The sequence below is a fragment of the Harmonia axyridis genome, chromosome 6 (genome assembly GCF_914767665.1).
Source record: "Harmonia axyridis chromosome 6, icHarAxyr1.1, whole genome shotgun sequence".
NCBI lineage: Eukaryota > Metazoa > Arthropoda > Insecta > Coleoptera > Coccinellidae > Harmonia > Harmonia axyridis.
This window is the reverse complement of record NC_059506.1, coordinates 17177861-17202942: the sequence shown is the minus strand read 5'-3', so window position 1 is coordinate 17202942 and position 25082 is coordinate 17177861. Positions and strand designations below refer to the sequence as shown.

At 34.6% G+C, this 25082-nt stretch overlaps 1 protein-coding gene across 1 annotated transcript; it reads right to left on the bottom strand.

Moving 5' to 3' along the window:
* Positions 1-1211: 1211 nt before the first annotated feature.
* LOC123682881 (sarcoplasmic calcium-binding protein 1) lies at positions 1212-23255 on the bottom strand. Its single transcript, XM_045621685.1, has 4 exons — positions 23069-23255; positions 10066-10232; positions 1540-1773; positions 1212-1427 (listed from the first exon to the last, which is right to left on the bottom strand). Exons 1-4 carry the CDS (start codon positions 23118-23120, stop codon positions 1293-1295), a joined length of 588 nt encoding a protein of 195 aa, XP_045477641.1. The 5' UTR covers positions 23121-23255; the 3' UTR covers positions 1212-1292.
* Positions 23256-25082: the final 1827 nt, after the last annotated feature.

Here is a 25082-nt window from a genome sequence, read left to right as displayed (position 1 = left end):
AACGCTTGGAAATGGTTGTTCGGTCAACTCCCAATGCTTCAGCAAGTTCTTCTTGCATTTGACACGAATCTTCATCAAGCAAAGTCGCCAATTCTTGATCTTCAAAGATTTGCGGCCGCCCGGAACGCTCCTTGTCTTCCACGTCGAAATCGCCACTTTTGAAGCGTCGAAACCATCCGCGAACACTTGAATCATCGACACAACCTTCTCCATAAGCTTCCTGAAGCAACCGATGCGCCTCGGCAGCAGATTTCTTCAAATTGAACCAATAAAGTGAAACTTCCCGCAAATGACGTCGACTCGGCTCAAATTTCGACATTTTCACGATTTCAAAAATTTATGATGCGAAAAAATTTCAACTAATGTGTTAGTGTGGAATTGTTGACAGATGAATAAGCTTTGATTATGACATATGTAACCATTAAATACTCGCACAGTATTGGTGGCGCCATCTCTTACAAAAAACGGGAAAGACTTATTCACACACCTGATATAAATTTTCAAAAAAAAAATTTTTTTCCCTTTCAATTTTTTTCTTATTGACTCCAAATAATTCAAGACAACATATTATAATCATTTTTTATGTGATTCCGTAATTTCATTACATCATGATCTTGATGATAAAGACCAAATTAATCTCGAAATAAAGTTGATATACCCAAGTGAATTTCGAACTCGATCTACTCGCTTTTCAGAAATTGCATATCTCAACTTTTTATCTTTCTAACTTTTACAATGCTAAAAAAAGCCAGTTTATTTTCGAAACAAATTAACAAAATTTGAAAATTATTTTTGATTCCCTATCGTGGTTAGGAGGCTTGATCCTTTAATTTTATTGAATTTCGATCGAATAAAATAAAAAAACCGCACCATGGATTGATTTGAAATTCTGTGGGATTTTTGTGGTGATATTCAACTGTTAAACGCATGATTAATGAATATTGATGGTTTCCTTCACGGACCAAATTTTTCGAATAACATTTTTAAGTACAACTAGAAGGCGCTCAACATCAACAAAATCGAATAAAGAACTACACTGTCTTACTATCCGATCCTTAAACTATGGTATTATACAGGTAAAATCTCAACCTATGATGATGACAAGGGTGAATTTATATTGATAAGCAGCGGCTTCTATCAAATTTTGATCCCACCCGAAAAAATCCAAGATCCGTTACTGCATAAGTAAAAAGTAATTGAAAAGCAGTATGAATGCCAGTTTTTTTATAATTAAATTTATTAAAACAATATTTACACATACATATACTCAATTCAATTATAGAATTCAACTACTACTGTAAAGAGAACTCTGGTAAAGGCCCAAAGAGGTAAATTGCAGGACAATTCTCATCTGGATTCCCCAGAAATTGGGCGTATAGTTCTTGATAACGTGATAATGTTAATCCTCCTCTTCTTCGATCATCATCCTGAAAATAAAATATTTCACCCAGAAGATCAAAGTTCATTATAATGTTAGACTGTTAGAGTGTTTCTTTAGCTTTCAATGGTATTTTTCAAGAGATTTTTAGTTTTACTCACATTGAGAAGTCGGTCGAATGCATCATCAACAGTTTCTATGTCATCAATTGCAAACTTCATAATACAATTAAATCTGAATTCGTCCGCTTCAATAACACCATCGTCATTGAGATCAACCATTTTGAAATTGGTGTCAATAAACATTTTCATGGATTGTGGGAATTCCTCATATCTTCTTCCTACACAACATTGTTGGACAGCCTGTTTGAATTCATCAATGGATATTTTTCCATCCTGTAAAAGGTTCTAAGTGTTGAAACAAAATTTGCATATCATCGCTGTGTTCTCTGTTTTTTGTGTTTAATTATGTGTAGGTGCCTATATGTGAGCAATATTGTATTTGCCTTTGTAGAACCCTATGGAATATGATAAGTAATGACTAATAATAATAATAATAATAATAATAATAATAAAGGGTAGCGGTAGGTGAATCTCTAGCGATTCACCTATCAGGAGAGTTGAATCGACTCCTGCCCACCGCAGATTCCAGGAGCTCTCTGACCCGGGAAGCTGAAACCTGTCGAAGGGTCCCTGTCCAGGGTAACGGACGAAGCCGTGTGGAAAGCAGCTCAAGAATTCTCCCACCGTAGCTCTGCGGATCGTAAAAAGCGATCAAAGGCCGTCTCCCCCACGACACGGAGGAACCCATGAATGATGGTGAATTTAAGGAATAGGAATATAGAGCCGCTGCCTGAGGTTCGTCAGGGCGTGTCTGGAGCCGGCGCTGGACATGACAGTATGCGGGACGTCGGTGACAGAGTGCTAAGGAGACGGGCGTCTGTCGAACAAAATGCTACGCCTCCACAATCTCAACATTCTAGGAGAAGAATAACACGAGTTTCTCCGACCGCTGAAGGTGCTGCGCAGGATCCCCAACCAGCACTCACCCAAGCAGGTCTACCAAGAAGACGCATGAAATGGACAAGTTCGATAAATGAAACGATCATGCGCATATATTATGAAGTGACTAATATGGAAGAGGATAAAATAGGCTACCGTATAATAATCCTTTATTCATGCTTATATCTTACGATTTACATTCGTCATCTTTACAAATTTGCTGTTACCTATATTTGCTTAGCAAAGAATTCTTCCAATGAATAAAAAGTATTATCCATGAGATATTTCTTAATGGTAAAACGGAATTGTTCCTTTTGGTTTCTCATTGATTGAGGCAACTTGTTATACAGTTTATATGCCCATTTTTTGTTTTTGATGATTATCAAAAACAAAAAATGGTCCGAACTTCTGGGCATATAAACTGTATAACAATGTCAGAAATGAATTCTTCAGATTTGAAGAATTCATTTCTGACATCCATGCGTGCTCTGGTGTTATAATTGTGAACATCTGCATTTAGCAGTTGAGTGTGGCTTTCATGAATATAATTCAAACATTCGTAAATAAACACACATGGAACAGTCATAGTTTCAAATTTTTTAAAGGAAATTCTACAATCCGCCTGATAGTGTAAATTATCCATAATACGGATAATTTTTCTCTGCAGTGAAAAATTTTTTCCTGCATGTGTGGTGTGACCCCATAATAAAATACCATATTTCATTAAAGAGTGACACAGAGCATAGTAGGCTGTCAGCAATGTTTCAATCGAGACTTTAAGTGCTAGAGTACGAATAACAAAAATATTTTTGCTCAGTTTTTTAGAGAGTTCCTCACAATGAACATCCCAAGTGAGCTTAGGGTCCAAATGTAATCCTAAAAATTTTACATGTAATACTTTTGTTGAATCATTATTTTGGATAATTTGGAAAGAATTTTAGGAACTTCTGTATGATTATTGTACTGTTTTTACTTCTGTTCATTATGGGGTTTATAAATACAATATGAACTAAGTGGAAACTACCTTGAACTTCATGTTTCTGAACAAATAGTAGTCGTATTGTGAAATACCTATATACCTGTACCCGATTTGAGACATAATACCATAAGAAATGAAATTCGAATGTGGTAACAGAATATAAGTATCACTAACAACGTAGAAATTATTGAAGATTATCACGAATGCCGAAAACCAGCAGAATAATTCATAAATGAATGCTGATGACTTAGAGGAACAAAACAACGCAGATTTGATATGAAAGAGGAGAACAACGACATAATGAATATAATGAATCCATCGGCAACCCACAAGAAGCAGGCCAAGAAGAGTTGTTATCTGTTACAATGAACAGTTGCATCATAGAATTCGAGGGCACAGATCCTCTGTATTGTTCTATTTTTCCTAGACTAAGGGTTTCAAATAAACATTCGCATTTTGAAAACCACACAACTTCTGGTTGAAGAAGATTTGGTCTCTACATGGCAGGCTAGTCGAATCCATGAACAGTATAATCGATATTGCAATGGAATTTTTACACAACATTTTCATCAACTAGGACCACTCACCTTCTACCGAAGGATTTTCAGAACACAATGGATCCAACAAAATACAGGCTAATTATATGCCTACCAACAATAGACAAAATTATTACATCATATTTATCATCTCTTAGTAACAAACATTGGGAAAAATAAAAAAAATAGTACACATAAGAAATTATTCTCAATGAACTATGATCGGAAAAACAATAATAGATTCAATCATATGCAATCAAGAAGGCTTTCGACTTACTTCCACATCGCTGGCTAACGAAAATTTTGGAAGTACATATACAATTATAATAAATTTTCTGAAGTTTGCGCTGTGCAATCGAAAAACGAACATCAAACTCCTCACGGCAATATAACTAAGAAAACCTCAATTTAAAGGGAAATTTTCCAAGGAGATTCCTGGAGCTCTTTATGGTTCTACCTAGTGCTGAACCTCCCTCTCAACTTAATGCAAACGACAAAGGTTTCAACATCAGGGGAAAGTAATACTATCACCCTCAATCATCTGCTATATATGGATGATTCAAAACTAATTACAGGTAATAAGAAACACCTACAAACAATGGTCAAACTAGTGGAAAATATTTCGAACTTCACTTAGTTTACAGACCTATCACATTGAATAATCACGTTTTAATATTGGGGTTTCGCGACCGACGTATAAGTTCTAAACCCTTCTCAGCATGAGTCTCTAAGCGATACTGATTTTCCCCCATAATCTTTGTCAAAACTTCGGAATAAGCAAAATTTTTTCCCGCTGTCTCAGCTGAGAACCAAACTATAACATTTGCAAATTGACACGCGTAAACCTACAGATTTTTCTGCTGTTTCATCTGGCAATCAAAACTATGCGACGTGCTTATTGACCAGATACGCTAAAATTCCCAGACTAACCTATGTTCGTGTCGCCATTCTATACTCTGAGTCAAGTTCTCATCTTGCTACAGCGAGTTATCTAGAGGTTGTAACCGAGAGAAAACCGATGATACACATCAGGTACTTGAGACAAGTTTAGGTTACTGTGTTGCGTCGGTTCCACTAAATATGACGTATTTCAACTTCGCAATAATTTTAATAATTTGGAAATTTTCGATTTATTACACTACTCCCTCCTTCGAAAATGTTGTGGCATCGGTTGCCATAAGTTTTCCCTAACTTTTTCCCATACTAATAAAGCAGTCCTTCCTCTTCCAATATTTACACTAACACTAGCTGATATGTAACCTCAACTATACCAAAAAAAAATTTTTTTCAATTATTCTCTAAAACCGATAATTCTTCTTCTATGAAAAATTTTTCAAAAATTATATTCTCAGCAACAAAGCTTATCTCTACCTGCTCTATATTTAAATTTAGGTTTGTGGTTTCAATGGTGGTATGTTCTCTGACAATAATCAATGATTCGATCAAATTCAACTATTTATAACTTCAATAAAAAATAAAATTAAGAGAAATAATATCGGAATAAAAAGAAAACGATAAAACAAAATTCATAAAATCAATTCAAGATTCACTTCTTTCTCGCCTAGTTTGCCCGACCTTACCTGATTTACGCTATTTTCTCCACCTTTTCCCCATGATTCCTTATTACACGATTCCTGATAACACGATCTAACCTCCTGTCTCATCCCTACTTTCTTTTCGTCTTTTCATTTGGCAAATGTATTCTTCGTATAATAACTTTATTGATATGTATCGTCCCAATGTCAAAATTATTTCGCCCTCCTGGTTCTGTTTTCAGTAATTCTACAATTTTTCACGGTATGTCCCTCCTTCTCGCATAATTGCAGTGGCGTACCCAAGGGGGGGGATAAGGGGGATATATCCCCCCCAGGAGGAATATTCATTATATTTAACAACCTTATATGTCACAACCTTATTATGAGTAAGCAAACTTCTTCGGAAAACTTCTTAAAAAGAAGGAAAATTTGAAGATTTTTTTTCTTTATCTACCCCCCCCCCAAGGCTTATGTCTGGGTACGCCACTGCATAATTGGCACCAGAGATCGTGAAAACTCATTTGAGAAACATGATCATTGTACCAGAAATGGTAGGATCAATTGTTGGTGTCTACAATGGTAAAGCTTTCACACAAGTGGAAGAAATGATTGGCCAGAAATGATTGGCCATTATTTGGGAGAGTTCTCCTTGACTTACAAACCAGTTAAACACGGAAGACCAGGTATTGGTGCTACACACAGCAGTAGATTCATACTCCTCAAGTGAATCTTTGTAATATGTAATTAATTTCAGATTCAATTAGGCATATTTTTGAATCAAACAACCTGCATCCTAAATTCGAGACTACTCATTAAAACTTTTCTTCAGCGAAGAAAGTATTGGTTTTTCAACAAAACAAAAAACAACCTTGATCATAAAACCAGTCTTCGGATAAATATGCATTTGCATAACTGCGTTATCCAATTTGTATTTGAGACATTTTTGAGTGGAAAATCATATTTTTATCATTTTCTGTTTATTACCTCCGCCTGTGGAGTTGCTGGCTGGATTGAGTAGCTCAGTGGCTCCACTGCCGGTCCCAAGCCCGGATAAAGGAGGAGGGTCATTAGGTCAGGCCAGCAACCTACCGGTGGAAACTTCATATGCTCACAGACTTAAACAAGCCTCGGAAAACGGATGGAACCTTGGATACACGACCACAGCAAGGAATAGGACAAGAGAAAGGACAATGAAAAGGACGATGAAATGGAAAGAAAGAACAATAAGAATTGGAATGTTATGTCATGGCAAGCAAAAGATCAAGAAATCATAAAGTGAACTGAAAAATAATAAAATCGACATTTGCTCTCTGTCGGAGGTGAAAAAGAAGGGAAAAGGGAAGATGGAAGTAGGCAATTATGTTTTCATATATAGTGGAGTAGGCAGAGACAAGAGAGCACGCTCAGGGGTAGGAATACTGATAGACAAAAAGTATAAACATGTCATAGAAGATGAGAAGTACATTAGCGATAGAATATTATTGACCACATTAAACGTAGATGGAAATAAAACTCAACTCATAAGTGTTTATGCCCCAGATATAAATAAATCCAAAGAAGAAAGAGAACAATTTTACGTAGAGTTACAGGAGGTAATCGACGGGATAAGATCAACAGACAAAATAGTGATCATAGGCGATCTCAATGCGAGAGTCGGAAACGAAACACTCACAGGCATAACACAAAGATTCAATGAGGAAGAGGTAAATGAGAATGGAGAACTTCTGAAGAGTTTATGCGCTGCCAACACAGTAAGAATAAATAACACCTTCTTTGAACATGACATGAAATACAAGTACACATGGCAAAACACACGAGGTCAACAATCTGTTATAGACTACTTCATAACAAATAGAGCAATCACACCGCAGATGATACTGGACATCAGAACACTGAATGCAGCCAATGTAGGAAGTGACCACAAGCTAGTGCTATGTAAACTCCGACTGTCCCTTCCTAGTAAGCCAAAACCCAAGCCTCAATATGTTCATAAATTCAATATAGAATCACTTGAAGATCAAAGCACACAACAACTATACTGCAAGCGACTAACAGAAAAGATCGAACAGAACCCAATTATTGAAATGAACCATGTAGATCGCCAATGGGAAACTTTGAAGGATAATATCCTTAGTGCAGCTCGGGAGTCCATAGGAGAACGGAAAGTGGATATCAATCGAGAGAATAAAACTCCATGGTTCACACCGGAAATAAAAGAGTTAGCAAACCAGAAGAAAAATGCCTACATAAATTATATCCGTGACAGAAACCGTGAAAACTGGACTCTGTATACCCAAGTGCGAAATCGAGTGAATGCAAAAATAAGAAACATCAAGGAAGATTATTGGGAAGGATTCACGAAGGGAATGGAAAGGGACTTGTACGGAAGCCAGAGAAAGATTTGGGGAATGTTGAGGAGAAACAAACTGGAGATAAAGGACACTGTTGAAACAAACAAAATATCGATGACGGAATGGGAAGAATACTTCAGAACAGCCTATAGTGGAGAAGAGAATCTCCTTCAAGCAAAAGACAATGAGGAAACTGATGAGATCAACATCGAAACAGAGGCCATCGAAAATATCTTGAAGTCTCTGAAAAATCGAAAAAGTCCCGGTCCCGACGGAATAACTAACGAATTGCTAAAATCCGGAGGAGCAAAGCTGCAAAATGAAATAAAAAATCTTTTCAAACACATTCTAAAGCAGAGAAGAATCCCGAACGAATGGAAGAAGAGCACCACAATTCCCATTTTCAAGAAAGGGAGAAAAACATCACCAGAAAACTACCGCGGTATCACCCTACTTAATAGCGTGCTCAAGGCGTTCACAAAATTTATTTCAGAACAACTCTGCAAAACCGTACAACTGAGAGAGGAACAACAGGGATTTCGCAAAAACAGGTCGACCATCGACGCAATATTCATTATCAGACAAATAGCCAGAAATCTAGAGAACTCAACAAGCCAGCTTATATGTGTTTTGTGGATATGACCAGGGCGTTCGACCGGGTTCGACTCTGTGATATACTAAGGGAGAAAGGAGTTAATCCCTTACTAATTGAAATTATCCTTGACATAAACCAAAACTGCACAACGAACATCAGAACAGGTGGACTTCTATCCAGTGATATAAAGATGAATAAAGGTGTAAGACAAGGTGACTCACTAAGCCCTCTCATATTTAATTTAATTATGGACAAAATAACAGAAAAACTGCCAAGAACAGCGGGATACAAGATGGGGAATATGTATTTTCATGTTGTCTCCTACGCCGATGACGCCGTATTGATTTCTGACTCAGAAGACGATCTACAGAGAATACTTCACGCTTTCAACCAGGAAGCCAAATCACTGAATATGCTCATAAACACAACCAAAACAAAGTGTATGGTAACATCTAAAGAACCCATAAGATGTAAACTGGAGATTGATGGAAGGATGGTGGAACAGGTGAGAGAGTTCACATACTTAGGAGCAGACATCACTAGCGACGGAGATCTAAAGCGGGAAGTAAGAAATCAGACAATGAAAGCGTCGAGGATATCAGGTTGTCTTCAGGATATTGTATGGCGCAATAAATATCTAAACATAAACAGCAAAGTTAGAATATATAAGACAGCCATCCGACCCATCATTACTTATGCTGCGGAGACAAGACCAGATACGGCAAGGACAACACAGATGATGAGTACGACAGAGATGAGGATAATAAGGAGAATACATGGAAAGACTTTACTGGACAGGGTGAGAAATGAGGAACTAAGGGAACGAAGCGGGATTCAAGACGTGGGAAAGTTTGTGAGGCAGAGGAGAAAATACTGGAATAAGCACTTAGAGAGAATGTCGGACAACAGACTGGTGAAAGGAGCAAGGCAGAACAAACCCACGGGGAAGAGAACCCAGGGAAGACCACCGAAACGTTGGAAAGAATGCTGGACGTCTACGTCGGAAGAGGCTGATTAATTATTAACAGGCAGACGCCTACCTTTATGAACTACCAGCTCATATAAGCAAGAAGAAGAAAGAAGAAGAAGTTTATTACCTACATATTTCCAATGAAAAAATTGTTTTTGAACAAGAAGAAATCTAATAAAACGGTACTTCGAAAATATTTTTTAGCAAATTCCAAACATCTTTTATGACCTACCCAATCCGCTTGGAATGAATGGAGTATTCGAAGAAAATATTTATGAAGCTTCCTTCCGGACGTGAAATTTTCAGATCTGTAAGATGAATATCTAATTCTGAAATCTGTAATACGATTTATTGGAGTTTCTGTAGAGGGCATCACAATGAATCTGCTTGGCGTTGAAAAGTCACTTAATCATGTGTATTTTGAGCGTGAAATCTCTCAGAATAGTATGACGTAACAATGAAGGAATAAAAGCATTCAACAAATAACTCGTTATATACTTGGCATTTGTCCAACACTAGCCACTGTACACAATTTCCCCATTTGTTTCACGTGAAATGGAATCATAAATACTCCTTACACTCCTGGCGTAATTAGATTTGTAATTTCAAAATAAATTAGAGCATAACTTGTTGTTGCCAGAACAGACTCATATTAGTTATCAGGACAATTAATTTAATTGCGTGAGAAAAAGAAGCAGTAAGTACCCACATTCACCAAACCTTATTGAAATCCGCCAATTCTGCTATTTCTTCCCAGAGACTCATCATTATGTGTTGGTATTCCTGAAGTCTTGAATAGCTGAATTCTCCTTTTCCTTCTACAATTGTAGCTCTGAGTGCCAAACAGGCGAAGTCTCTTTCGTCCAAATATCCATTGTTGTCAACATCTATAAAATTGTTTTTTGTAAAGATTTTTTAAAATCAGGATTTTTGAAATTGAAACCAGAGTAGCAATTCACGCAACAAGTCCAGAAAATACTGTTTCTGAACGTGTTGCGTACACTAATTTTTTCGGGAAGCGTGTATAGAACAAATTAATGACACACATTTTTTTATTATATTTCTTTATAGAACTGAATTTTATTCTTAATTGTAGTCAATATTGAAATTCGAACAGAATATAATAAGAATAATAATGTCTTTATTGGGGTTGACATAGAAAAAAATACATCTCAGTGATTGAAAAGTATGGCAAAGGACGAGGTTAAATTCACTCCAAGTGAAGTGTCTGCTCGGAAGAGCAGACACACATTTTTTTTGTCTTTCATGGGTTAGTAGTAATAATTAAATCAGAGGTTTATGTGAAACAACCACAAGGGTATGATGATGGTACAGACAAAGTTTTGAAATTATATAAAGCGTTATATGGATTGAAAGAAAGTCCAAAGCTTGGTATCAGTGTTTCGATTGTTATTTAGAAGGTTTAGGATTCATAAGAAGTAAAAATAACAATTGTTTATATATTTTAAAGGATAGAAGTAATCACATTGTTTATTTAATTCTATTCGTAGATGATTTACTAGTTTGTTGTAAAAATCAGGAAAAGTTAGAACTTATTGAAATTTACATTACTGCTTGAATGATTCAGGAGAAATAAAAACTGATTTAGGAATAAATATAAATTAAAAGTTAAATGAAGGAAAAATGACTCTAGATCGAAAGGACTATATTTTATCATCAGGAGAAAAGTTTAATGTATTAAATTCGAAATTGTATTCTACTCCAATGGAACAGAATTTGAGATTAGAACCAGCGTAGTCAGTATGCTCAAACTTGAAGTATATAAATTTGATAGGAGCCCTGTTATACAGGGTCCTGCAATAGTGCGTTAGACTTCCAAAGTTGCCAAACCAGACGTTTTAGGAATTTAGTTAGAGAAAAAACAATTTGAAATTCTTCATATTTGGACATTGATAACGGACACCCTGTTTAAAAGAGGTTGATCATTCCTCTGGGAAAATATTGATAGATCCCGAGAAAGTCACGTGGTGGTGTTCTCTCATAAGTTTACGACAAAACTGACAACTTTTGAAGGGAATTTCTTGGATTTCAAAGATATTTTTGGTTCTTCACTCGATTTCCGCATTGTTTCCCAAGTTGCTCTCATAAAATTTTGCCGTTTTTTCCAAAGAAATATAAACATTTCATTATTCAACGCCTTCTGAGGAGAGGAATGAAAGTTTTCTAGCTCGTTTCCATGGAAATATAGTTGTTGTTAATAAATAGCGCCACCTACGGAAGGAAAGATTAGTACCAGGAATGAACTGGTTGAGTCGCCAGAATCATCCCATACAAAAACTAATCAGTGGTAACACCAGTATTTTCAAACATCTTACCTAATAATGAAATGAAAATTGTGATTTTGAAATATCGAACACATCATCAAAAATGAAAAATTATTCTGAAGATTAAAATGGGAATTCATCGGGAGAACGAATATTTGTTGTTTTTTCTTTTATAATCCCACAAAATTCCATTCGTCTGATACAATGTTCTGGAAAAAGTTCTAGGGTAGTTTTCAATTCATAGCATTATACCCATTCTCAAAATCATGACAGTCGGGATTTTGAGCGCCAGACCAATTCCCAAACGCTTTTTCTTTTAGAAAGTAGCATCACATTGCTAAGGAAAGCATCAGCGATAGTGAGTGAAAATGTACCTTACGGAATTTCGAATGTAGCATCTGCTGCTACAGCAATATTATTACCTGGAAAATTAAAGTCCAGGTGTGAACTGTTACAGGGGATGTTATTTTGGCCATCTTGGCTCAAAAATCGGAAACTGTCAAATCCTTTATCCGATTTTAGTGGAGACAAATGTAAAATTAGCCACTTTCCTAAAGGTTATCGCATTTCTTAAAAAGAAGAATGATAGTTGGATAGCAAAAAAATCATATATGACTTCAGCGGTAAGCAAATCAACAAATTCATTGGGGAAACAGATATTTAAACATATTAAATGCTAAAGGTAATTTTAACGAAATATTACGCTAACAGAATATAAATATATCTACTTAAATTGCTTTATTATCAGGTAGCAACAATTATTGGGTTAACCGGTGCCTGTAGACTACCAAATATGTCAATTGATCTAATAAACGACAAGAAAGACATGTTGCTTGTTGCTTGTGAAAATATCAAATACTCATATTGAGAGAATTTGTAATTTGACAAAAAAACCTGCTGTTGTATGAGCAATAGTTCTCTTTACGGCCTTTCATAATCCACATAATAGATCATTTGTGAATTACATAAAGTTTCTAGAATCTCAGATTAACAGCAAGGTTTTAAATTTACCCAATCCTGAAAATTACACTGGCCATAGCATTCGTCGAATTTCAGCGACGTTATTTGCTGATATTTATTTATTTATCTTGTTGTTCTGTCTTCAATGAAAGGCATTAGAATGTACCAAGCATTTCAAATAAATTGAATCCCCAATATTAGCAATTGATTGAATTTGAGTATGAATATTAATAGAAATGAGAATTAGAATGCTTCTATTAGTAGGTACCTACTCGTATATTTTTTTTCAGTATCGATGGCGAACAAATTATATTCTAGAAAAATATAAAGAGTTTGTGGCTCGTGATTGACCAAGATTTGAGATTCACGGATCATATAAATAAAAAATCACGAAGTGTATGTGTAAGTCTTAAATTAATTCATCAAAACAGGACTCTTTTGTCGCCTCCACTTAAGTCTATGCTATGTGATTCATTGGTATTATCACAGCTTAATTACTGTGACACGATATATGGCCCATGTTTGACAAAAATTGATGCTATACGTGTGCAAAGGTTGCAGAATTCGTGTTTAAGACTGATTTTTGGTGTGAGAATTCGAATTCGATCATATTAGTCATTATCTTAGGTTAAACGGATGGCTGATAATGAGCGAGCACAGATTTGCACACAATCTGTTTTTTTCGGGAAATTCTTAAAAATAAGATTCCACTTCATCTTTATAATAAAATAACCTTCAGATCTGAAGTTCATGATATCAGTGTACATTCCCTGCGGCTGTTCCATCGGTCCTTTTCATGGGTTAGGTGGAACTAACCCATGAAAGACAAAAAAAATGTATACACAAAAACAAAACATCATATGAGTACCTATACAGATTGATACAATTAAGCTAATAAAGTAATAATCTTTCAGCTCAATTAAACAAAAAAAAAACATTGTCATTACTTATACCTAAATTGCAGAAAGTTAAATAAAAGATTGCGGGGACGAAATGAGGTTTTCAAAAATCTTTATTCAAAAACGTCTCCGTGAACCAATCTCCAAAATGTCAAAAGGCAGTATGTTCAAAAGATTAACAATCTGATATGAAAAGGACCGATGGAACAGCCGCAGGGAATGTACACTGATATCATGAACTTCAGATCTGAAGGTTATTTTATTATAAAGATGAAGTGGAATCTTATTTTTAAGAATTTCCCGAAAAAAACAGATTGTGTGCAAATCTGTGCTCGCTCATTATCAGCCATCCGTTTAACCTAAGATAATGACTAATATGATCGAATTCGAATTCTCACACCAAAAATCAGTCTTAAACACGAATTCTGCAACCTTTGCACACGTATAGCATTAATTTTTGTCAAACATGGGCCATATATCGTGTCACAGTAATTAAGCTGTGATAATACCAATGAATCACATAGCATAGACTTAAGTGGAGTCCTGTTTTGATGAATTAATTTAAGACTTACACATACACTTCGTGATTTTTTATTTATATGATCCGTGAATCTCAAATCTTGGTCAATCACGAGCCACAAACTCTTTATATTTTTCTAGAATATAATTTGTTCGCCATCGATACTGAAAAAAAATATACGAGTAGGTACCTACTAATAGAAGCATTCTAATTCTCATTTCTATTAATATTCATACTCAAATTCAATCAATTGCTAATATTGGGGATTCAATTTATTTGAAATGCTTGGTACATTCTAATGCCTTTCATTGAAGACAGAACAACAAGATAAATAAATAAATATCAGCAAATAACGTCGCTGAAATTCGACGAATGCTATGGCCAGTGTAATTTTCAGGATTGGGTAAATTTAAAACCTTGCTGTTAATCTGAGATTCTAGAAACTTTATGTAATTCACAAATGATCTATTATGTGGATTATGAAAGGCCGTAAAGAGAACTATTGCTCATACAACAGCAGGTTTTTTTGTCAAATTACAAATTCTCTCAATATGAGTATTTGATATTTTCACAAGCAACAAGCAACATGTCTTTCTTGTCGTTTATTAGATCAATTGACATATTTGGTAGTCTACAGGCACCGGTTAACCCAATAATTGTTGCTACCTGATAATAAAGCAATTTAAGTAGATATATTTATATTCTGCAAGCGTAATATTTCGTTAAAATTACCTTTAGCATTTAATATGTTTAAATATCTGTTTCCCCAATGAATTTGTTGATTTGCTTACCGCTGAAGTCATATATGATTTTTTTGCTATCCAACTATCATTCTTCTTTTTAAGAAATGCGATAACCTTTAGGAAAGTGGCTAATTTTACATTTGTCTCCACTAAAATCGGATAAAGGATTTGACAGTTTCCGATTTTTGAGCCAAGATGGCCAAAATAACATCCCCTGTAACAGTTCACACCTGGACTTTAATTTTCCAGGTAATAATATTGCTGTAGCAGCAGATGCTACATTCGAAATTCCGTAAGGTACATTTTCACTCACTATCGCTGATGCTTTCCTTAGCAATGTGATGCTACTTTCTAAAAGAAAAAGCGTTTGGGAATTGGTCTGGCGCTCAAAATCCCGACTGTCATGATTTTGAGAATGGGTATAATGCTATGAATTGAAAACTACCCTAGAACTTTTTCCAGAACATTGTATCAGACGAATGGAATTTTGTGGGATTATAAAAGAAAAAACAACAAATATTCGTTCTCCCGATGAATTCCCATTTTAATCTTCAGAATAATTTTTCATTTTTGATGATGTGTTCGATATTTCAAAATCACAATTTTCATTTCATTATTAGGTAAGATGTTTGAAAATACTGGTGTTACCACTGATTAGTTTTTGTATGGGATGATTCTGGCGACTCAACCAGTTCATTCCTGGTACTAATCTTTCCTTCCGTAGGTGGCGCTATTTATTAACAACAACTATATTTCCATGGAAACGAGCTAGAAAACTTTCATTCCTCTCCTCAGAAGGCGTTGAATAATGAAATGTTTATATTTCTTTGGAAAAAACGGCAAAATTTTATGAGAGCAACTTGGGAAACAATGCGGAAATCGAGTGAAGAACCAAAAATATCTTTGAAATCCAAGAAATTCCCTTCAAAAGTTGTCAGTTTTGTCGTAAACTTATGAGAGAACACCACCACGTGACTTTCTCGGGATCGATCAATATTTTCCCAGAGGAATGATCAACCTCTTTTAAACAGGGTGTCCGTTATCAATGTCCAAATATGAAGAATTTCAAATTGTTTTTTCTCTAACTAAATTCCTAAAACGTCTGGTTTGGCAACTTTGGAAGTCTAACGCACTATTGCAGGACCCTGTATAACAGGGCTCCTATCAAATTTATATACTTCAAGTTTGAGCATACTGACTACGCTGGTTCTAATCTCAAATTCTGTTCCATTGGAGTAGAATACAATTTCGAATTTAATACATTAAACTTTTCTCCTAATGATAAAATATAGTCCTTTCGATCTAGAGTCATTTTTCCTTAATTTAACTTTTAATTTATATTTATTCCTAAATCAGTTTTTATTTCTCCTGAATCATCAGTAATGTAAATTTCAATAAGTTCTAACTTTTCCTGATTTTTACAACAAACTAGTAAATCATCTACGAATAGAATTAAATAAACAATGTGATTACTTCTATCCTTTAAAATATATAAACAATTGTTATTTTTACTTCTTATGAATCCTAAACCTTCTAAATAACAATCGAAACACTGATACCAAGCTTTGGACTTTCTTTTAATCCATATAACGCTTTATATAATTTCAAAACTTTGTCTGTACCATCATCATACCCTTGTGGTTGTTTCACATAAACCTCTGATTTAATTATTACTAGGTTATCATCCATTGTTATTTAATAAATAAGAAAATATTGGGAATATTGGACACAATTTTATTCTATTGTTTAAATTGTAACAACGCCGACGTTTCGAAACAGTTCGTTTATTTTTCAAGGCTAGTTACGACAAACAATATTGTACGTTTATTAATGTTTAGACTACTTTGCGCTGAAACTGCAATTCCGCTAGATGGAGCTACCCGAAAATTTTTGGTAGATTTGTACCTGACACACCCATTCTACTTGAAGAACCGCCTGTTTGGTATTTATTGCCCCTAATAAAATCTCAACTCCCTATGAAGCCCAGCAAAGAGTAAATTTGTGTTTCTGTAAACTTTAGAAATTCAGTTCAGTTTAGATACAGTGGCGTATCCTAGGGGGGAGGGATAAGGGGGATATATACTCCCCAGGAGGAATATCCATTATATGTAACAACCTTATATATCACAATCTTATTATGAGTAATGTCCACAATTTTAGCCAATCAGAGAAACCATACCCTCGTAAATCATAAAAGTGTCATTCATCTCGAGTCATAAAATACAGTCCAAGATTCTATTGGCGTTCATGCTGCAAAAGGGCGTAAACCTTTGGGAGGCGTTCCAAAAAGCATAATTCTATATGAAAAACATCTATAACTAGAGCAAATCAAGCAATTTTTAAAAAATGTTTGCACCAATTCAAAACTCATAAAATCACTGAACATTTATCGATGAGTTACTTGAAATGAGAAGTCTCTCTAAAGCTGAATAGTAATTTAAAGAATGTGTTTAATTTCAGTGGTACAACAGTAGCTCTGTTGAGTTGTTCAGATCCGCAACTTCAAAGATAAAAATCGCCATGATGATAGCCAACCTTCTTGAAGGAGACGGCACATAAAGAAGAAGAAGTTTAATTTCAAAGTTCGGAATACTATCGACTTTTTTTTGAAAATCGAGACGAGACCTTCAAGTTCACTATCACGTCATTGTTCACTCAAAAAATGAAATGAATCCGACCTGTATTTTGGTCTCACAAATGCAGTTGATTAGCACTGAAATAGCAGTGGTATGAACAAAGTATTGAACACCCTTAAGACAATCTTCAAGAAATCGAAATTCTTTTACACCGCAGATGATCAACATCAACATCCATTAAGTTATTTTCAATATCTCTGATTTAATTACTCAGTTGAAAAAAGCTGTTTCAACATCCATTTGTCTAATATGTAAACCATTTTGACCTACAATAAATCTAAAATTTTTTATCATTTGGTTTATTAACTGTGATTTAAGTATAATTTTTTTTCAAACCATTCATATCTTTAGTCATCGCTTCATTCCAATTTTCCGTATAACTACTATTAATTGCTAATTGGATTATCCGCATTTACATAATTTACATGAATCATTTTATTGTAAATGAAATTTTCATCATTGAATCTAGCTGGTTTCCTTCTTTCTCTATTCGATTGTATTTTCTTCAATATCACTAACAATTTCAACTCCACTTTCGTTTTCGTTCTCATTATATTTTTCATTTTTTTTTAAATTTACTCTTGATTCCATAAAATCTTCATATTCGATAATGTCTACATGTCTAGCTATAAATATTTTATTGTTTACAAGAACAAATAAGAAAACCAACAAAATTCCCAGGTCGGCTTTTGTATTCCATTTTGAATCTCTATTTTGTTCTGGTACTCTGATATAAACAATTCACAAGTCCTAATAATAATAATAACCTTTATTCAACAAATACAAAAAATAATGTTTCACAATAAAATAAAATGAATGAACAAGGTTGACGAGCGATAAGTGTTCTTTCACTTGTTTCGCAATGTTTTATTCAATCTTTCCTTTCCAGACAACATTTTTTTGATAGTTAAATTTGCATGGGCGCCCGCAGGGGGGGGGCCAGGGGGGGCCATGCCCCCCCCTGAGATTTTGATTGCCTCATTTTTCAGCACAACTCCCTCAATATTACTTTCTCAATCCGAAGGGCAAGGAAAAAAGGAAAATGATGGATTCACAACAATTTTCCGGTTTTCAATGGAATTACTATACATATAGTAGAGCATATAGCAGAGGTATTTTTTAATTGAAAACTTTTTTAGACGCGTTGAGCACTTTTTCGGTGAAGAAAAATCATGGAACCGAACGCACTCCATGCGTGTCAATTTTTTTATGAATTCATCTTATATATACTCTCCTATTGTCTTTAATAGATGAAGGTAAGAAAAAAGTGTTGCAGAAAATTAAAAAAAAAATTTACCGATTATAAAAACAATAGTTTTTTGAGGAACTCACGATATGCCTATAGGAGAGAGCACCAAGAACTCTGGCAATTTTAGTGATCTTTTGAAATTCAGAGTAGACGCGGGTGATAAAGATTTCGAGATCCATTTCTTCAACGCAGCTGGTAACTCGAAATATATTTCTCATATAATTCAAAATGAGATCATTTCGGTAGCTGGGCATGTAATAATGACAAATATTGGAGAAGAAGCAAATTCTTCGAAGTATTGCAGTGTAATGGCTGACGAGTCTGCTGATATTTCTGGACATGAGCAGTTATCTATTGGAATACGATATGTATACATGAGCAAAATGAAAATTTTACAGTGAATGAAGAGTTTCTTGGATTCGTACAATTGAACAAATTGAATGCTGATTGCATAGCTGCTTCAAGCCTTGAGTTTATAGAAAAATCTGGTTTGAATTTGGACAAACTTGTAGCACAAGGATATGATGGATCCTCAACAATGGCTGGTGAAATTCACGAAGTTCAAAAGTTCATAATAGATAAGTACAAGAAAGTAATTCATTTCCATTGTGCCTACCATAGGTTGAATTTAGTAATAAATGACATCAGTAAAATTAGTGAAATTCGTAATAGCATTGGCACCGTTAAGGACAATATAGCCTCTTTTCGAGAGAGTACTTTAAGAAGAAATCTGATTCCAAATATTCCTTTGTTTTGTGAAACTCGTTGGTCAGCTGAATATAAATATTTGGAAGTTTTCTCTGAAAACTACATTCAAAACTCTTTCTGCTATAAAATCTGGAGAAATTTCAATGAATTCTTCAACAACAAAAAGGGCTGCTCAGTTATGGGCTGCAATAAACTCTTTCACTTTTGTGGTTTGTAAGTAAGTAAGTAAATATTCAAATATATTGGAACCAATAGCAAATACACTACAAGGTGTTTCTATTAATTTTGTGGGTGTTCACCGTCATATAAATTTAATTATTGAAATATGTGGAAAACATCGCTCCGATGATGCATGCTGCACAGAAATTTTTCCAAAGCATCATCTATTGCTCAGTCTCAATATAGAGATTGAAAAACCACGAATTTGCGTAGACAAATGTACAGATCTTATTATTAAGCAGATTCAGCTGAAGATTACTTCGCATATTTAGATCATTTGATTCCTGCCCTTGAAACGAGATTCTCGTAACATGTAATGCTTTTTTCTCTGTTCAATTTTTTGCCAAAGAATTTAAAAGCACTAGATATTGAATCTTTTTTTTTGCATAGCCCTTTCCCTCTTATGAATATAAATACAGAAATAGAAAAAAACGGAATACTGATGTCGCCTATAAAATCATAGACGTTTTTCAATAATTTTCATTTTGCCCCCCCCTGAGAAAAATTTCTGCGGGCGCCCATGTAAATTTGATTCACTTCTAATAATTGCGCTATTCATATGATATAGATCATCTCCAAATTTCCTTTTGGATCGAAAATTTTCGAAATATTTCCTACTGATATAATTTCATTAAATTTTGTAACTTAACCATAAGTTATTAAGTTTCTATCCATATCTTTCTCGAAAAAAACATTTTGTTTACATTATTTTGACCCTATTACCAACATTTCGCCTAGCTGCTGAGACACGTTAATTTAAATTAAAAAAAATTACCAACTTTAGTTGCTTGTAAACAAAGAGCGTCACCTACTTCAACTTATCTTGGTTCTTTAAGTTCTACAAACTCATGACAATATTCGTCATTATTTACAATATTTACTATTCTACTGTTACAACTAGATATTTGAAATTTCAAATTTAGATAAATCTTTGGTTTCAGTCAAAAAAATGCTTGAGTTACCATCTCCTCTCTGCTGTTCTTGTTGATTCTGCTGCCAACCGTAACCTTGTCCTTGTTGACTTGAACCTCGACCACCTTCTCGAGTTCCTCTTCCTCGGTTTTGTCCAAATTGTGGATAACGCCAGCTTCCTTGCTGCTGTGAGCCTCCTCTGGATTTCCATGCACTTTTATTACATTTGAAACACTTGAAAAAACTTTATCTTTATTCCGTTCCATTTTGAATGCACTTGAACTGCTCCCATTTCCATCATCCTTTTCTTTCAATTCGAGCATTTTTATTTTATTTTTCATATATTCCACTGTTTGGTTCGATTCTTTCAAAATATCGATTAAATCACCAAAATAACTTAATGAGCTCAGAAGCATTTTTATCATGTATCATGTAAGTTTTTCGATTACGGTCACTAATTTTTCCTGTTTATTCCTCACGCAAATTTGTAATGCGGTGGACAGATACATATGGTCGATATGCTTCATTATTGCATAGGCCGTTTTTTTTTCTTTATGAACTGGAGTTGATCGTTTGAAATTCCACTAAAAATTACTTTTTTCGCCTTCAAAACCATTTCATTCCAGTCGTTTTCATCATCTTTCTTCTTTTTATCTCTAGTCGCTACGACTTCTTCAGGATGACCATTATCCTCATTTTCCAGCATTCATATTTCTTGCCATTGAAAATAGGAATTCAGATCTCTACATGAACAATTCTACGGACACTTTCGGTTTAAAATTAATATCTCAGTATTAGAGAAAGCGAATTTCAAAAAACGTCTGATTTACAATTAAATTTCATACACGTTTATTGTTATGGCATTTTCCAATCGGTGCAGTCCTTTTTGTCAACTTTTAAACTGAGTTTGTAAAAATCATCGATCTTCGACGGTCAACTGCGGCTGAATTCCAACCGATTCCAGTGTTTCACACGCCTTTAGACGCTCAATTTAATGTTTTTCGCAGGGAAAGAGGATAAAATTTTATGTAGGATGCGTACTTTTTGAGTTATAAGCGAAATCCTGAAAAAAGTGCGAAAATTTCGCGCTAGAAACTGTCGCAAACACAGATACCCGTTATTCAGGACCTCCAAAAGAGGTTGGAATGATTTCTAGCTCTTGAGCAATATTTAGGGGCTAGAGGCTAGACCCGTTTTTAGCATTAACATTTCTAGGCTAGTCGATATAAAGCATAAAATAGACATAGATTCTCCAAAAATGCATATGATGATAATTAGAAAATTAAAGAAAAAACAAAGTAATTTCCAGAAATATTTTCTTGTCTGAGACAATTGTTTCGCCACACTGTGGCTTCATCAAGCTACATTTTTTTATTGTTGAAAAAACAGGGAAAACTTATATATGTGATGAAACAACTTAACATTGACAAAAAAAATGAATATAGGATATCATAAACTTTACACGTATATTGGACAATTTACCGACTTGGACATCCTTGGACTTGGACTATTTCAAAAAATTCAATGATGAGGATGAGTTTATAGGTATCTGTTTGTTCATTCAACAGAATCTGTTGAGAAATATAAATGTTTATTTCAAGGGATTCTAAGATTATTACTATTGTGATAATAATAATAATAACTGATCTTTATTGATAACTAGTTATCAAAGGGCAATCGACCGAGGGCCTTCAGCTCATACTATTGTAATACTATTTTCGATATTAGGAATATCGAATTTGTTATTGATAAAGGTATTGATTTGCATGTTGAATGTCAAAAATGTAGCCTGATGAAGCCGCACAGTGGCGCAAACAATCAACTCAGACAATAAAATATTTGTGGAAATTACTTTGTTTTCATTTCATTTATAATTAATTTCCGCCAAGTAAGGACCAAATCCATTAAACATTCAATAACTCGTAGTAATGATTGTATTATTTAAGGAAGGGCTTGCTTTCAAGGCGATATAATAATTTCGGATGAATTATACAATAATAATTTTGTCTTAGTGCTGATACATTTTCGAGTGAGATGTAATGCAGTCTGTTTCTGCTTCAAGTTTCTATTGACAAATGTTGATGTTCATGAATTCAATTCCTTCTATCAGGAGTCGAGCATTATAATCAATAAATATTCAGAAATGAGTTTTTTTTAATTTCATAAATTCAATCTAATTTTCAACGCCAATGCAGTATCCTTACAGGAAGTCATAACACATTTATATTCAAGAAAAATTTTGGAAGGCGTTCATAATGAATATCTTTGTTTGTTTTTCGATTCTACCAATTCTACTATTTCAGAATATACTATGGGAATCCATCGGAGACATAAGTTTTAGGTAGTAATAAACCGAAACAGTTCACTGTATATGACTGCTGAAATCAAGATCACTAACATTTTGAGAAATTAATTTGATACCGGCCAGGAAAATCCCAAACATTTCCTTCCAGATGTTAATACCTATAAATATATAAATTGATACTTATAGCTGAATACGGAAATTTACGACAAAAATAATAATGCAACTGAAACCTATGTAAGATAGAAGTGAGTAAAACTGTTTTGAATTATCAAATTGTTGTAACTTACCATACAAATATTTAATTACAAAACTGACTCTGTTATCCCAAGTGTATGCCATCGCAATTTTGGAATAAATTATAATAACATAACGATTTTTAACCAGGTTTAAAATTGGACGATGAACCCACTTCTATTTCAGAAATACGCGCGGCTGGTTAACGGTGAACGTCACTTTGAAAATATTCAGGACCGGAACGCAACGATCAGACTTATTCCTGTAGTTAGAAACTTTGAATAAGTCTGCGCAGTTCACTATGAATTGGGGACAAATTGGTACAAATAACTTCATTCGAAATTTTATATAAGAATAATTGATGAAATGGTTAAATTCAACCCATTATTTATATTATAATATAACATTATTTATAAATTTAACATTCACATCCGGTTCACTTCCCCTTCAATGGAAAGAATCTATAATTATCCCTGTTTTCAAAAGTGGGAATCATGATGATCCATCTAACTATCGGCCTATATCCCTCATAAATAATTTCGCGAAGATTTTTGAAAAATGCTTCAAAAGGAGACTTCTCTCATTTTACGATCAGCACCATGTTATCTCGGGCAAACAGTTTGGTTTTAAAAAGGGTGTCAGCACGATGGATGCTGCTTTGGATCTAGTGGGGAGGATTGTGACCAGTTTGGACGAATCAAAAAAAATGTATGACGGTGTTTCTTGATTTAGCTAAAGCGTTCGACACTATTTCACATGAGCGGCTGCTTACTAAGCTCAGCAATACGGGAGTGAGGGGAATCGCTTAAAACTTGTTGAAAAATTACCTGTGGGACAGAAGCCAATGCGTTAGAGTTGGTAATTCTCTTAGCGATTCAACAACGGTCGTGTCGGGGGTACCTCAAGGTACAGTCCTTGGACCGTTGTTATTTCTTATCTATTTCAACGATGTTTTTGAAATGAATTATATCTCCGATAAGATCATATCATACGCCGACGACACTGCAATTGTTTTCGTGGGTGTTTCATGGGATGCTCTTTATAGAACGGCGGAGAGTTGTCTCTTTGATCTTTATGAGTGGTTGAGTTTCAATTCAATGTCCTTGAATTTTTGCAAAACTAAATGCATTACCTTTTCGATCACTATTGATGGGCAGCCCGACAATGATCTTTCACTTGGTCACAATGATGAATGTACTCTCCAAAGTTGCGCATGTCCATCAATCTCGAGAGTTGACGAGATAAAGTACTTGGGTATCATGGTGGATAAATACCTGAGATGGGAGGCGCAGTCCGCTATGTTGATGAAAAGGTTGAGATTGCTCCAGCATAAATTTTATGTTCTAAGAGATATATTCAATACGGAAAACTTATTATTACTTTATAATTATTTAGTAGAGTCAGTTCTCAGGTATTGTGTGATTGTGTGGGGGGGTCTTACTAAGAACGCTAGAAAAGGTCTACAAATATCACAGAACAGTTTGATAAAAATAATGTTTAGAAAAGATCTACTTCATCCTATGGATGAATTATATTATGAATCTGGGATTATGAATGTGAGGACGTTATTCATTTATCAGACTCTCATGTACATGTTCTCCCAAGATCATCCACTCATTGAACAAGAAAGAAGAACGTGACCAGGGCGGTGGACAATGAGTCGCTTGAGATAAGGTTGTTCAGGAAGAGTTGCTCACAACGCTTCATTTTCTATATTGGGCCTAAGTACTATAACAGAATCCCACTAAATGTTAGCAGAATTAAGAATAGAAAAAGGTTTAGTAGGGAGCTTAGGAAACTTTTGTTCGAGAACCGATTCACCTTCGATTTGTGAATTTGATATATTTAATTTTTTTTTTTTGGAGTCCTTAAGCTATTGATTCTTGTCGTGAAGTGCAAAGTTTGTTGTTCTCTATGTCCGCGCCTCTCCTTTCATGTCATCTAGGGTTTTTTTTGTTTTTTGTTTTTTTTTTGTTTATACTACTTGATAAGCCTGTGCTCAAAGTCCTCAGAAAGTCCGAAAAACATGAACAAGCACTGCTTAGTTGTTGTTTCGCTTTGATGGGG

What these genes read in the sequence shown, in the direction of transcription:
- LOC123682881 (XM_045621685.1), bottom strand. Translation starts at nt 23,120, where the DNA reads ATGGCATACACTTGGGATAACAGAGTCAGTTTTGTAATTAAATATTTG. An exon ending in AATTGGCGGATTTCAATAAG is followed by an intron (nt 1,774 to 10,065) that starts GTTTGGTGAATG and finishes AACCTTTTACAG; the next exon opens with GATGGAAAAATATCCATTGA. An exon ending in CATTCGACCGACTTCTCAAT is followed by an intron (nt 1,428 to 1,539) that starts GTGAGTAAAACT and finishes TTTTATTTTCAG; the next exon opens with GATGATGATCGAAGAAGAGG.